At 34.6% G+C, this 15,003-nt stretch overlaps 2 protein-coding genes across 3 annotated transcripts; both read right to left on the bottom strand.

The window, feature by feature from the left end:
• Window positions 1–1,347: 1,347 nt before the first annotated feature.
• sdhaf1 (succinate dehydrogenase complex assembly factor 1) lies at window positions 1,348–6,104 on the bottom strand. The gene is made up of 2 exons (XM_073824559.1): window positions 5,957–6,104; window positions 1,348–2,406 (listed from the first exon to the last, which is right to left on the bottom strand). The coding sequence occupies exon 2, from the start codon at window positions 2,360–2,362 to the stop codon at window positions 2,099–2,101; it is 264 nt and encodes an 87-aa protein (XP_073680660.1). The 5' UTR covers window positions 2,363–2,406; window positions 5,957–6,104; the 3' UTR covers window positions 1,348–2,098.
• Window positions 6,105–6,547: 443 nt separating this feature from the next.
• Window positions 6,548–14,591, bottom strand: qpctlb (glutaminyl-peptide cyclotransferase-like b). 2 transcript variants are annotated; one of them, XM_073824557.1, is made up of 8 exons: window positions 14,370–14,591; window positions 13,803–14,048; window positions 11,996–12,142; window positions 11,609–11,902; window positions 10,690–10,851; window positions 10,075–10,174; window positions 8,250–8,366; window positions 6,548–8,166 (listed from the first exon to the last, which is right to left on the bottom strand). In XM_073824557.1, exons 2-8 carry the CDS (start codon window positions 14,013–14,015, stop codon window positions 8,021–8,023), a joined length of 1,179 nt encoding a protein of 392 aa, XP_073680658.1. In that variant the 5' UTR covers window positions 14,016–14,048; window positions 14,370–14,591; the 3' UTR covers window positions 6,548–8,020. The 2 variants fall into 2 exon arrangements, with proteins under 2 accessions (XP_073680658.1, XP_073680659.1); XM_073824558.1 differs by lacking the exon at window positions 8,250–8,366.
• Between the last annotated feature and the right edge of the window lie 412 nt (window positions 14,592–15,003).

Below are 15,003 nucleotides of genomic sequence, written 5' to 3' on the forward strand. Positions count from 1 at the left end.
GGGCCACTGTGCGGTACAACCACAATACTTTTAGTAAAGTCAAAAAAAAAAAAAAAAACAGACCCATCTTACCCTGTAAGCATCTATTTGTCTTTGCCCAGTAAGTCTGTCCAGAACCTCACGGGCCACCTGCATCCCAGTGACCGCAGTGAGCAGCTCTTTACACTGAACACTGTCCGTCTTCAGCCAGCCCAGAAGAGCCAACTGCAACCGGGACACAAGACAATTTTGATAAGAACGCAAAATACCAACCATAACCATTAGCCATAGTAAAACATTATGGTGACTTTCTTTAGTCTTAAATATCCATTAACATATGACAGAACAAATTCAAATACGCTTTTAAAATGGATAAACGAATGAATGGAGCTGAACTAATATTTTATGTTTAAACTGAGAGGATTAACATTTGACCCCAACCTGCTGAATCAACTGGCCGTCTGTCATCCCGTTTGCCTCCGCCATACTTTTTTCTTTTTCTGATGAACAAATTTAATACGTAGTCCTATTGTACGAGATTAATTTTAAATAGTAAACTATAAAACGCTAATATTTCGTTGTTTGCTTCTGCTACACCACTGAAATGATCTTCCTGTTTACACAACTTGTTCTTCTTCCTCTAAAGAAATCAGATTTCATTTCGTAATGGCGCCCGCTTTCGGACGGGCAAGTCATTACTTTAAGATTTTTTTTTTTATTATAAAAAACAAACCTTAATTAAACACAAAACGTAATACAATATTAACATATCCAATACATAAAAAAACATAAAAACTACAAATAATAATGCTAAATAAAGTTAAGAAGACAAATTCCTGTTAGAAAATGCAAGATTGTATTTTTTAAAAATGTATTTATGTATAAAACATTTGGCGATGCATTTAGAGATATGAGGGGTGAAAATTTTGAACTTGAAGATTGGGGTCTTCTAGGAAACATGTAAGTATCTTCTGTAGCGTCTGAAGGGGAATACTAAGTATAAAAAAAATGATATTTAGGCAAAATGAAAAAAAAAATGTACACATCCTCATTCTGTTCAAAAGTTTTCACCCCCAGCTCTTATGCATCATTTTTCCTTCTGGAACATCAGTGAGCATTTGAACCTTCTGTAATAGTTACACATGAGTCCCTCAGTTGTCCTCAGTGTGAAAAGATTGATCTCAAAATCATAAAAATGTGGGGGGAAAAAAAAGTGGTACCTGAAGGATTTTTCAGAAAAATTTCAGGCAGTTTAACTTTTCAGTACCAACAAGCGACTCATGAACAACTATCAAACTAAAAAAAAAACACACACACACAGCTGTGGATCATTGAGGTAACAACACAGTATTAAGAATCAAGTGTATGTAAACTTTTGAACAGGGTCATTTTTATAAATTCAACTATTATTTTCTCTTGTGGACTACATGTAAACCATTCTTTATGTGACATATCTTATTCAGGTTAGTGCTAAATAAAAAATAACATGCATTTTGTATGATCCCTGTTATTTTGCTAAAATAAATAACATTTTGCAGATTCTGCCAGGTGTGTGTAAATATTTGACCTCAACTGTAACCATTTTGCTATAGGGTATAACTATAAATTCAGACTGAAAAAGACATTTTTCATTTGTTTACATATTCATAAATGTTTTGTGCAACCATTTTAGCACAATAGGACAAATTTCACATTATTTTCTACTTCTATAATTTGACCACAAAGTAAACCCAAAGACCGTATAACAACTGGCAACACATCAGCTAGTATTTCAACAGGCATTATATTAGGGGACAAAAAAATAAATAACCACTAACCAGTTGTGTTGAATCATTTGATCTTTAAAACACGTCATTATATTGACTTTAACAGTACATAATACATCTAGTAGACTGACTTAAAAAAGCTAAATACGAGCAGCAAAAAATGTGCATAAACAACATTCTTCCAAGTTTCCCAGAGAAGACTGAAAGTCTCATTGGTCTTTCCATTTAAATAACTGAAGCCATTGAGGTGATTTCTCAGAAAACAATATGTATTTATGGGTTTTTGTTCTTTGCAAGTCACATTTTGTAACATATTTGAATACAGTAATGATAATATATGTTGCTATGAGTGGTCAACTGTCCTCTTTTGACTTGCTGAATGATCCAAGTTGTTTAGTGTTTACATCTTTAAGCAGTTCGAGTTGCCGTTGGCCTCGGCGATAAAGATATTCTATGTGCATGACGTCAGTCTTCTTGATGGCAGCGTTGGCACGGAAATCATCACGTATTCTCGGTATAAAGCCCGGCTTGTCCTGAGCCGCACGCAGAAACTGCCGATACAGGGATAAGACCTGTTTCTGGAGTTTGCTATGGCGTGCCATAGTGTGCTGGATCATAAACTCACAGCAGTCTTGACAGGGAAGACAGTGCTTTCCTCAGCCTGCGAAGAGAAGTAGTAAACGCATTGAACTAGGTTTCAAAGATCAGAAAATGTAATTAGTTAAAGAGACTACATGGATTTTATTTTTTTCAAAAATATCAGTAAGCTTAATATATATATAAAATCATCATTTATTTTTAAAAAGTGAATATAAAAATATTTTATATCTTCTTTGCAAATTATGAAACTTAATGTAAAAAAATGTCCTGCTTATCATGTCACTACCAAAACAGTGTATATTTTAGTCCATTGGCTGAGACTGATTTTAACTACACCCCTACATTTATCATTAGAAAATATTCTAATATTCTTCTATGTCCCTCTCTCTCATAGTTACATGCTGAGTAGATAGGCCCCATCATTTTGAGTTAAATGTGTTCAAAAGTCTGTGTGTAACTTTAACATCTTTGTCTTTTTGGGTGTTATTCCATAAAATTATCACTACCAAATTGTTTTGTTTGTTTATTTCCTCCATTATTTATTCTTTTGTCACTACTAAAACAATGCTGACATGTTTCAGTAGTAACTTAAGGATAAATAACGGGGGAAATAAACAAAATCTTAGTACAGCTATGCATCTACTTCTATTTTAGTATGTTTTAGTAAGTTAAAACCCTGTAATGTGATCGCTACAAAAGCATTACTATCACTACCGAAACATGGGATGTTTTGTCAAACATAAAGTATATTAAATTGCCAGCTAAGATGTTATGATAGTGTTTGGTTCAATATATATTCAAACTATTGAATCCTTAACTTTGAAACCAGTATGATCAACTTTTTGCTTTTTACGAAGAAAAACTGAATTCAAAATACAACAAATCACATAAATTACACTTGACATTTTGTTACAAATAATTGTTATTGATTTACCTCTAAAAAAAAAAATCTAAATAGGTCAATATAACCCTTCTAATTACATTATTATTACTGTGACAGTCGTGACAAATTTGAGAAGAGAATAAATATTCCAAAACTTTCTGAAAATACAATTTCAGAATTAACTGGACAATTACTAAAAATGCGTACCTTGGATATTATACAATATGCGTCCACACAAAGGCATTTTCCCAAAATTATTCTTTTTCCTCATGCACTGAGCCAGAAATCTCCACTTTAACAGCCCTTACATAAACTAGACTTTATAGTTTTATTCCTATCAACATTCTGAAGGTTTCATATATCATTAAAATGATTTTATAAGGCAATTCATTTTTAAAACATGATGAAAATGACAGCATTTTAAGATTTATGGAGCAATGAAAGGGGTATTCAAAATACCACCTGCAATAACCTTTAACTCTAATGTCAACAGAATAAGACAAGAATTTTTAACCTGGCTTTATCCGACGTTTACATTTTTGAGGAAGTGTGATATCTATTAGTTAAAACGTAAGCTGACTAAAGTGACATTGTAGCAATGGCCAACAGTACAATATGTACAGTCATGGACAAAATTGTTGGCACCCTTGGTAAATATGGGCAAAGAAGGCTGTAAAAATAAATCTGCGTTGTTTCTTCTGTTGATCTTTAGTCAAAAAAATCTGCAAAATTCAAACATTTCATTAAAAATACACAATTTTTAGTGGGGGGAATATAATATTATAAAATAAATGGTTTTCTCTAATACACCCTGGCCATAATTGTTGGCACCCTTGTATTCAAAACTTTCTGCAACTTCCATTTGCATGAAAAACAGCTCTGATTTTTTCCCCCTTCATGCCTGATGAGGTTTGAGAATATATGGCAAGTGATTTTAGACTATTCCTCCATACAGAATTTCTCCAGATCCTTCAAATGTTGGTGCTCACTCTTCTTCAGTTTATCCCACTCATTTTCCACAGGATTCAGGTCAGGGAATTGGGATGGTTATGGCAGAATCTTGATTTTGTGTTCAGTGACCAGTTTTTGTGTTGATTTTGATGTTTGTTTTGAATCAATGTGGTGATGGAAGATCTAACCATGACCCAATATAATATTTCTAACTGAGCAAGTCAGTTTTACCTTTTTTATCTGTTGGTATTTGATATAAAACATGATGGCATGTACAGTATCTGAACAAGATGTCTAGGACCTTTGGTGTAAAATTAGGTCCACAAAAAAGAACATCTGGTGATATATTTAAATGTGGACATGGGGCACTTTTTATCCCTGTGTGCACCAAACCTTTAATGTGTTCTAGCTCCAAAAAAGAAAATTCTCATTTCATATGGCAATAAAAGCCAATCCTGGCTGAAGTTCCAGTATGGTAAATTAATATGGTGCAGTTTGTTTTTGCATGAGAGCAGATGATTTGTTTCTTGAACAGTGTCTGAAATGACTTGTTGTGATGGAGGTGCAGTTTTCCTTTATTTTTTATATTTTTTTCTGACACTAAAATTCAACTGATTTCTGCAATTTTCCATCTGTGATATTTGAAGAGTATTTGGCCACTTAAATTGTTCTCTTTGCTGCACATTAAGACAATATTGACACACATCATGTTTCAAGCAGATTTTTAACATCTCCAGTCCATTAAAACTTCTTCATTATTACCCTGATGTTGGAAATGAGAATATTTAATGTTTTAAGTATTTTCTTAAAGCCACTTTGTATTGTGTAAAGATCAACAATCTTTTGCTGTACATCAGAAGTATATTCTTTGGTTTTACCAATTGTAATGAATGATTAGGTTGTTTGGGGCTTTGTGTTACTAATATTTATTCATCTGTGCACCAAGACATCATGACTGGACAACATCATGTTTCCAGTCACCTTGGTGTGCTAAGAAATTGGAAATTTCAATGGAAATATATTTAGGAGATAATTTACTAAGAATTTCTAAGGGTGCCAATAATTGTGACCAGGGTGTATTAGAGAAAAACATTTTTTCATAAAGTTATATTCCACCTCACTTTAAATTGTTTAACTTTAATGAAATGTTTGAATTTTGCTGAATTTTTGACTAAAAGAGCTAAAGGAGAAACAATACAGGTTTATTTTTACAGCCTTCTTTGCCCATATTTGACTGTAGGTCAAAATGATCGGTTTTTCATGTATGCCAAAAATCATTAGGACATTAATGTTCCATTAAGATATTTTGTAAATTTCCTACCGTAAATATATCAAAACCTCATTTTTTGATTAGTAATAGGCATTGCTAAGAACTTCATTTGGATAACTTTGAAGGCGATTTTCTCAATATTTAGCTTTTTCTGCACCCTCAGATTCCAGATTTTCTAATAGTTGTACATCATACATCAATGGGAAGCTTATTTATTAAGCTTTAAGATTATGTATACATTTCAATTTAGAAAAATTATTTTATCAAATTATCTTATTTGTGGGTCACAAACAGTTGCGTAAGAAAGATTTTACAATATAACGTTACAAACATTTTCTCTAGACTTGGAAAACTTGATATTTAAATCGTTTTGGATTTACGCCATGCCACACTACTTGACAGGGCTAAAACTTCTTAAAATTTCAAGTCAAGCACCCTTATACAGCACATGTCAAAGTAACATACAGGAACTGACTGAAAAATATTGGCAGCAACAACCTAACTTACCTTGTCAGTCACAGCGCGATGCCATTTGTAACTCGTATAACACCAAGACTCATCATAGTGGTTTGTTATTTGCGCTATGTTATATAACGTCTTGACAATGACAGCACAGTCATATAAACTGTCTGCAACTGAAGTTCCCGAAATGACCTGTGTTTTTAGCTGGTGCTGACGTCATGAGACGCTGCAAGCGCCTGACACACTTCCACCTACTGGCCAGGCTGAATAGCAACACACAAGACAAGGTCGACAAGACTCAATATTTCTCCTTTATTTAGACATAGACTATAAGATCCGTTCATATTATATCTTCAAATGAAAAATACATACATTTTATATTCGGTATTACATCAAAAAACAGACATATTAACACATTCAAGTCACTGACGCAAGTCTCAAGTCTTTCCTCAGAAGTTAAAGAGTCAAGTCTTTGAAGGTCAAGTTTTAGGTCTATGTCTTTTTTTATGAGTCAAAGTCAAGTCTCAAATGCGTTTTCTGTAGTAGAATTTATATACACTACCGTTCAAAAGTTTTTGAACATTAATATTTTTTATGTTTAAAAAAAATAAAAAATCTCTCCTGCTCACCAAGCTGTAATATTGTGAAATATTTTTACCGTTTAAAATAACTGCTTTGTATTTGAATATATTTTAAAATGTAATTTATTTCTGCGATCAAACTACATTTTTAGCATCATTACTTCAGTTTTCAGTCTCACATGATCCTTCAGAAATCATTCTAATATGCTCAGTTGCTGTTCAAGAAACATTTTACTGTTATTATCAATATTAAAAACAGTTGCGCATGTTTTTTTAGGATTCTTTGATGAATAGAAAAAGGCAAAGATCAGCATTTATCTGAAAGAAAAAGCTTTTGTAACATTTTAAACGATGCCACTCAAAAGCTGGAGTCAGTATATATTTTATATCTAGAAATTATAGAAATATATACCTTTATTTAGCAAGGATGCTTTAAATTGATCAAAAGTGATGATAAAGACATTTATAATGTTACAAAAGATTTCTTGAAACCTAAAATGTTCAATTCAAATGTTTTTTTTTTAGCAGTAAATCAAAATATTAGAATGATTTCTGAAGGATCATGTGAGTGGAGTAAATATGCTAAAAAATCAGCTTTGAAATCACAAAAATAAATGACATTTTAAAATGTATTCAAACATAAAATGTATTCAAACAGAAAAGCAGTTATTTTAAATAGTAAAAATATTTTTCCTCTACTTTGGATCAAATAAATGCAGGCTTGGTGAGCAGAAAAGACTTTTTTAAAAGACATTCAAAGTTGCAACTGGTAGTGTATTCTAATTACAAATTAATTTTTGAGGGATTTTCTTGGACATTAAATAATGATTATCGATAAAGAAAGTATATTTTTCTGTAATGCCCACTAAGAAATTAGTATTCACTTTAATGGGTGTGAATGTCTTTGTAGATCTAAAGAGTTTCTGATTCGTAAAAGTCTCAAGTCATTTGCTTACCAATCTAGTCAAGTCTCAAGTCAGAATTTTTTGCCACTTTAGTAGGAGTTTCGGTCTCTATTAGAAAATTATATAATCTAGATTCTAGACTAACGGATGATTGAACATTTAGCTACTAGAGATTACAGACTGCTTATTTGAGAAAAGTATTGCGAGATTAAATACAGAAGTTTATCAGAACTGTTGTAACATTATAGTGTTTCATTGTAGTGCATAGTTTAATAACCTCTTAAATAGCATCAGGTTCACATCCATTCCTGAGCTTGAAGTATCTACTTTGCATTCTATTGATTTTATTGCACAGTTATTGAATAGATGATTAAACGTATGTAAACCTTTTTTGGCACAGATAATAATATTATTTTGTCTATACAGTGCATTACTAGATAGCAAAACTATCTGAAGGCACGTCCAAAGGTAAGCATATGTCAGGATGTAGGATGGCAGCCTGAGAATATACAGTACGTTATGCCTCTCTGAGAACAATTACTGATATTATATATCCTAAAGCAGTGCAGCTGAGGTATAAACTGATCCACGACGGATGTGGTTGGATGTAATCTTATAGCATCCTAGAGCCGCAGATACTCAGCCAGGAAGACCACAAGGACTTTGGTGAGATTCTCCACAGTGTGACTGTGAATCTTGTTCGCTGTGTCCTCCATTGTGTGTAGGAACGAAGGGAATGGCGTAGCGATTATGTGCAGCACTGGAACTCCTGCAGTCAACGAGAAAAAAAAATGAATTATAACAAGATTAAGAAGACATATTTTTGCTTGTCAAATTGATCTATGCTCTAACCTCTCTGAAGAAAAGGAATATGATCATCTTCAACTGGTCCCATATTCACATCCTTCACAAAATAGGTCAGCTCTTTGGGATGGGAAGCCAGGAGCCCTAAATTATGAAGTCTCTTCTCTTTTAGAAAATGTGGAAATATAATTTGTTGAATCAGAGAATGGATAGAAACTGCCTATCATTGTGTTTATGTCTATTTCTCTCATTTCGAAATATACAGTTGAGGTCAAAACAAACATACGCCTTGCAGAATCTCCAAATGTTAATTATTTTACTAAAATAAGAGGGATCATACAAAACGCATGTTGTTTTTTATTTAGCACTGACCTGAATTAAGATATTTCACATAAAAGACATTTAAAAATAGTCCACAAGAGAAAATAATTGTTGAATTTATAAAAAATTACCCAGTTCAAAAGTTTACACACACTTGATTCTTAATACTGTGTTGTTACCTGAATGATTCAGTTGTTATTTATTATTATTTTTTGTTTAGTGATAGTTGTTCATGAGTCCCATGTTTGTCCTGAACAGTTAAACTGTCCGCTGTTTTTCAGAAAAATCCTTCAGATCCCACAAATTCTTTGGTTTTTCAGCATTTTTGTGTATTTGAACCCTTTTCAACAATGACTGTATTATTTTTAGATCTATCTTTTCACACTGAGGACAACTGAGGGACTCATATGCAACTATTGCAGAAGGTTCAAACACTCACTGATGCTTGTGAAAGAAAACTATGCATTTAGAGCCAGGGCGTGAAAACTTTTGAACAGAATAAAGATGTGTACATTTTTCTTATTTTGCCTAAATATTTTTTTTTATTATTTAGTGCTGCCCTTCAGAACTTACAGAAGATACTTATATGTTTCCTAGAGGACAAAATAAGGTCGATTCACCATGATATTCAAATTCAAAAAGTCTTCACCCCCGGCTCTTAATGCATTGTTTTTCCATTGTTTGAACATTCTGTAATAGCTGAGTCCCTCAGATGTCCTCAGTGTGAAAATATGGATCTCAAAATCATACAGTCGTTGCTGGAAAGGGTTCAAATACACAAAAATGCTGAAAAAACAAATTTGTGAAACCTGAAGGATCTGAAGGCAGGCAGTTTAACTGTTCAAGGGACTCATGAACAACTATCACTAAACAAAAAAAAACAAACAGCACTGGATCATTCAGGTAACAACACAGTATTAAGAATCAAATGTATGTAAACTTTTGAACAGGGTCATTTTTATAAATTCAACCATTATTTTTTTTCTATTAATGTGTATTGATGTGTCAACGTTATGGAATTAACAAGAATTTGCATATTTATATCTAAGATTATGCATTATTAACTGTATTACGAATATGTCTTATTATATTTATATAATTATTAATCATTTTGAGAATGTGTATTCAATGCCCTAACAGTTTTACCCTGACTGACCTTTTGAGACATGACATGAGACTGTTTGCTGTTGCTATGTAGCTATGTTACTTTTGTACATTTGATCATATCTATCATCAATTCAAGTCAGAATATTGAAGCCTCTCCTCCACTGGCATCCATTAAGAAGAATCATTTATTATCTTGAGTTCTAGTGAGTTCATATATGATTTTCAACTGCATTTGGTAAGTTGGTGGGTGTTCATTTCACATGCTGCATATACTGTGCACAAAAGACAACTCAATATATGGTACTTCCTTTTACAGTAAGTGACTGGTAGTTTGTCTACTCTAAATTAAGCCACTGCAGATCAAACATTAGTTTTAAGAGTCTTTATGGCCATTAGTGATTAACCAGGATACCTTAGTATTAATGGAAATTCAAATCAGTCTTACCAGCAGCGATAAGGCGGTCAAACCAGCGAGCTGTGTTCTCAAAGTGATTCACAAACATGGGATCAGGGGCACCAATGAGGTCCAAAAGAACAAGGAGATCCTGCAAACAGCCATTATAACTCAAATACTTAAAGGGATAGTTCACCCAAAAAAGAAAATTCTGTTTATAGCCCAGAAAAGGTAGTAAGGACATGGTTAAAATAGTTAATGTGACATCAGTGGTTCAACCGTAATGTTATGAAGCTAGGAGAATACTTTTTGTGCACAAAGAATACAAAAGTAATGACTTTATTCAACAATTTCTTCTCTTCCGTGTCAGTATTCGCCCGCCCATTCAGATGTAGATCCTGGATGTGCTGTGCCTTGTTTACAAGCAGAAGAAGACACACGATGTACATAAAACAGTTTTTGTAAACATGTCTGGAGATTTCGACAGAAAGGATGTCCTTACTACCTTTCTGGGCCTTGAATGTGTCATTTGCATTGCTGTCTATACAAAACTCTCAGATTTCATCAAAAAATATCTTCATTTGTGTTCTGAAGATGAACAAAGGTCTTATGGGTTTGAAATTATATAAAGGTGAGTATTTAATGACAGAATACATCCAGACTTACCACAGCATTCAGCAGTGTGGTTTGTTCAGAACCCGGTGGGTGAGGAATGTGGGACATGGAGTCCGCAAGGTGCCGTGACCCATATAGCGAGTCTGTCTGAGACCACTGCTCGAAAGCTTCTCCTCCGTCAAAGAAGACCAACTGCAGAGTCACCCTGGACGTCTTCACAGAAAATAAAGAAAATCTGCTGTGTAAATGTGAACAGCCAATCAAATAGCCCAAAAATCGATCATGATTTAAATCCTGGAGTGGTTGCTGCGGAAATCTGTTTACTAAGGATGTATATTTATTTAAAATCACAGCCATCTTCCTACCACCTAGCCTGCTTCATTCTGTGCACAAGGATGAGAAAACCAAGAAATCTTGTATTCTACAGCTTCTACTCTATGTAGGTTGCGAGGATCTTCTCTTATCAAAATCCCTTCCAGTCATGCAGTGTTTTGTAGCTCCTGGCTCTGTTACAAGCGAAACAACAAAACTGACAGAACTGAATTCTACAGCACTGCGGCTATTCAGAAGTCTAGAAAAAGCTTAAATGACCGCCTCAGAGACATGAGCCACTTGTGGATGCTATATGTCTCCAAATTTAGTTGTTTAAGGGATAGCTAACTCAAAAATGAAAGCTATGTCATCAATTACTCACCCTGATGTTGTTCAGAATCAAAACCATAAGACCTTTGGTCACCTTCGGAACACAAATTAAGATATTTTTGATGAAATCCAAGAGCTTTCTGTTCTCTTGGATTTCAATACAAATATCTTAACTTGTGTTTGAAAGATGAATGAAGGTCTTACAGGTTTAGAAGGAAATAAAGGTGAGTAATTACTGACAGAATTTTTTGGTGAACTGTCTATATATAACTATATATGACCTCTGAAAACAGTTTTCTTCAAATTGAGGTGTAACACTTTATCTTACCAGCTGCTTGTGCTTTTTGAGGTGTAGATCCAAAGCTGTGACCAGTTCCAGCATCATAGCGCAAGGCACGGCAGAATCACTGGCACCCACAAACACCTTCTGTGGTTCACTGGGATCTGAAGGTATAAATTTGGAGTCGTAGTGACAAGCCAGAAGCAGTCGGCGAGGAGCCATTGGGTCTAACACAGCCAGGACGTTAGAGAAGCTAACAGGGCCACGAGGGGTATCAGAGATGAAGGAGTCCACTTCTACAGACCAGCCCGCCGAAAGAGAATCTAGTTGAGAAAAGATGTGCTGGTCTCACAGAAAATGGGAAAAGGATAATTAGGAAGATCTGAGATTTGACTGAAATAAACCCAAGCTGATACTAAATCGATCATGTCTTACTTTTCGTACTTTCCGACTTCCAATACTTCCTGGTTGGCGTTCGGTAAGAATGGGTCGCAGATGGGAATACCACAGTCTATCCCAATTCACCAGTGAGACGAGCCGCTTTACTTGGGCAATAGTGGGTTTACCTGGCTGGTGATTCAGCTATGAAAGGTTAAAGATGGTAAACATAGAAAGTGAAAGTTACAAATCAAATTAGCCTTGATTTTTTGACATATAAGAGGTATTTGTACCATTAAAACATCCTGCAAGTTTCATAGCTTAAAACGTCCTGCTCATCAGAAACAAAGCATTTATTTAATCAAGCTCCAAAAACGGCTTGTTTAGATCCGAGGTGGCAGGATAATGTCGCGAGTGTCACGTCAAAAGCAGATTGAAAAACAATCTCTGTCTACATTGGATAAAGTATACAGATCTGGCAGATTTCTGACGTGCTTGGTTTAAACAGCGTCTTTGTACAGATATCAGAAGTGGATAGTTTATTTTTAATGGCATCCTAGATTGTGTCTGAGAATTGATAGGAGCATTTTGTTTTATAAATGTGGCACAGTGTCATGGAGAGTTCACAAAGAAACATTTGTTGAAAGATTAATCTGAACTATATCTGTCTGCATCTGCATCGCAAACGGTAAGTAAATAATTTCATAACACTCTTGTCTGGAAAATTATATTTAAATACATTTTATTTTGATTACGTTATCAAAACACTCACATGCAGTAGGGAGGGGGCGTAGATACTGTTTTCTTTGCAATGGCGTTAGCCAATCATAACAGTGGGCGATTTCTGACAAGCCTTAAAGGACCCGCCCCTTAAAGGGATAGTTCATCCAAAAATGAAAATTATGTCATTCCAAACCTGTAAGCACTTTGTTCAGCTTCGAAACACAAATTAAAATATTTTTGATGAATTCCGAAAGCTTTCTGACCCTACAGGCAGCAAGGGCCCTACCACAGTAAAGGCACAGAAACGTAGTAAGGACATTGTTAAAATAGTTAATGTGACATCAGTGGCTTATCCGTAATTTTACAAAGCTTTGAGAATACTGTTTGTGCGCAAACAAAATTACAGCTAAACCACTGATGTCACATGGAATATTTTGTAGATGTTCTTGATACCTTTCTGGACATTGAACGCAGAAGGACCCATGCTGTCTATGGAGGGTTCGAGAGCTCTTGGATTTTAGCAAAAGTAAAATCCTTGTGTTCCGAAGATGAACGAAGATCTTACAGGTTTGTAACAACATGAGGGTGAATAATTAATGACAGAATTTAAATTTTTGGTGTAACTAACCCTTGCAACTAAATTGGAAAACTGGAAATGTAATAATTTGGAAGGGTATAGTGTAAAATAAAATAAATTTTTGAGTAAAATTTGGATAATTGGAAAAAACTTTTACATTTTCTATCTGATCTGCATTCTTTAAAATAAAGGTTACCAAATTAGGGTTTTCACAGGGGAAGATTAATTTTTGGGTTCCGCAAAGAACATTTAAACAAACAGTTGCTAATAGAACAGTTTTTCTTAGTGTGAATATCATTTTAATAATCTAAATAACCAGTTTTCACTGTTTGTGGAATAGAAAGATTCCATGGATGTTAGATGTTTTTCATGGAAGTGGTTTTTAAGCTGACTATTAGTTTGTATAACCTTGGCTTGGACCAGAAACTAATCATCTGGTTATACTGTTTTTGGAGGCTAGTCAAACAGGACCACCTAAAAAATGTTCTAAAACACATATAGAAATGTCTGAAAGTGCACACAAGAAAAGAAATGACATTATCAACTGAATGTCTGTAGTCTTACCTTGTCTTTAAATAGGTCAGGAGGTTTGGGAGGTAAATCATACTCTGTCGTTTGGTGGTTAGATAGTGCTACTGCCAGTGTTAGTGTCATTGCCACCAGCACGCACAAGCACAGCAGCAGCAACCGGACGCGGCACATACGTGCATGGTCACAGTGCGCGACAGAACAGGTCCACCTGACAGTCGCTGCTTTGTACCGTATGCTGTTCATCATCTGTTTACCAGCGATGCCAAAATGACATTAAACCTGCATGGAATGGGAATACAATTAGCAGTGAAAAATCCCCATTCGTACCACAAAACTGACTAATTTAGACAAAATATCTATAAAAAATATTTTTATAATCTGGTGCATTTAGATTCTATACATTTTTTTCCTGTTGATGCATGCATGCAGTTTGTAAAACAACATATTAATTGATAAACAATAGAATAAGTCATAAAATAATCATATTGATAAATAATTTATTCAAACATCAGAATTAAATGACGAAGCACTTAAATTGTTAATGCCTATATAGGATGCAGACAGAGCCCAAAAAGCGGATTTTGTCTGACAGACACTCACCAGCTGTCCAGGACTGACACGCCACTGCTCTATCGAATCCAAAGCTGGAAATGAACAGCTCATAGTGAGCGACTAGAGGACTGAGTCTGGGGAACATTTCATCACTAACACCGGTCTGATTCGTCCTTGATATGCATCTTGACGATGCAGCCTGTAAACGATCGTATTCTGAGTTGTGCAGTCGATGTTATTGAGACAACAGGACAGCGATCTGCTGCGCAGCTCCTCATCACACTCTGGCGGGTTCTCGCTGTACTCACTCTAGTTACGTCTGGCAGTATTATAGGATAATAAATATGACATATATTTCGTATTTACGTGAGCATTACTATAGAGGAGCTATGTGTAGTCAACACTGAATAGTAGGTTAAAAATATTTAAATATCTAATTAATCGATTATAAGGGAAATAATTTATTTTGGAAGATAACTTTTATTTAGCGTTACATTTATTATTGCACATTTATATTTACACGCGTTCACCCCTAGTGTCACCAAAAGGAATGACAAAAAATATTTCAATTCAAACTGGTTTCTGTAAAACTTGGAGGCGTGGCTATGTCGTGCTGGCCTTTTTGACGCTCAAACACAGTCGTTGTTTTCAAATTTGACGAAAATGTGCACACAAATGGTTT

Source organism: Garra rufa, chromosome 19 (assembly GCF_049309525.1).
Source record: "Garra rufa chromosome 19, GarRuf1.0, whole genome shotgun sequence".
Lineage (NCBI taxonomy): Eukaryota > Metazoa > Chordata > Actinopteri > Cypriniformes > Cyprinidae > Garra > Garra rufa.

Bases quoted from the DNA above. Each gene is read 5' to 3' on its own strand.
- sdhaf1 (XM_073824559.1), bottom strand. From the start codon at position 2,362: ATGATCCAGCACACTATGGCACGCCATAGCAAACTCCAGAAACAGGTC.
- qpctlb (XM_073824557.1), bottom strand. From the start codon at position 14,015: ATGATGAACAGCATACGGTACAAAGCAGCGACTGTCAGGTGGACCTGT. The intron at 10,852-11,608 runs GTAAGATAAAGT...TTTTCTGTGAAG, and splicing joins TCAAAAAGCACAAGCAGCTG to ACGTCCAGGGTGACTCTGCA. The intron at 8,167-8,249 runs GTTAGAGCATAG...CGTTGACTGCAG, and splicing joins TATTCCTTTTCTTCAGAGAG to GAGTTCCAGTGCTGCACATA.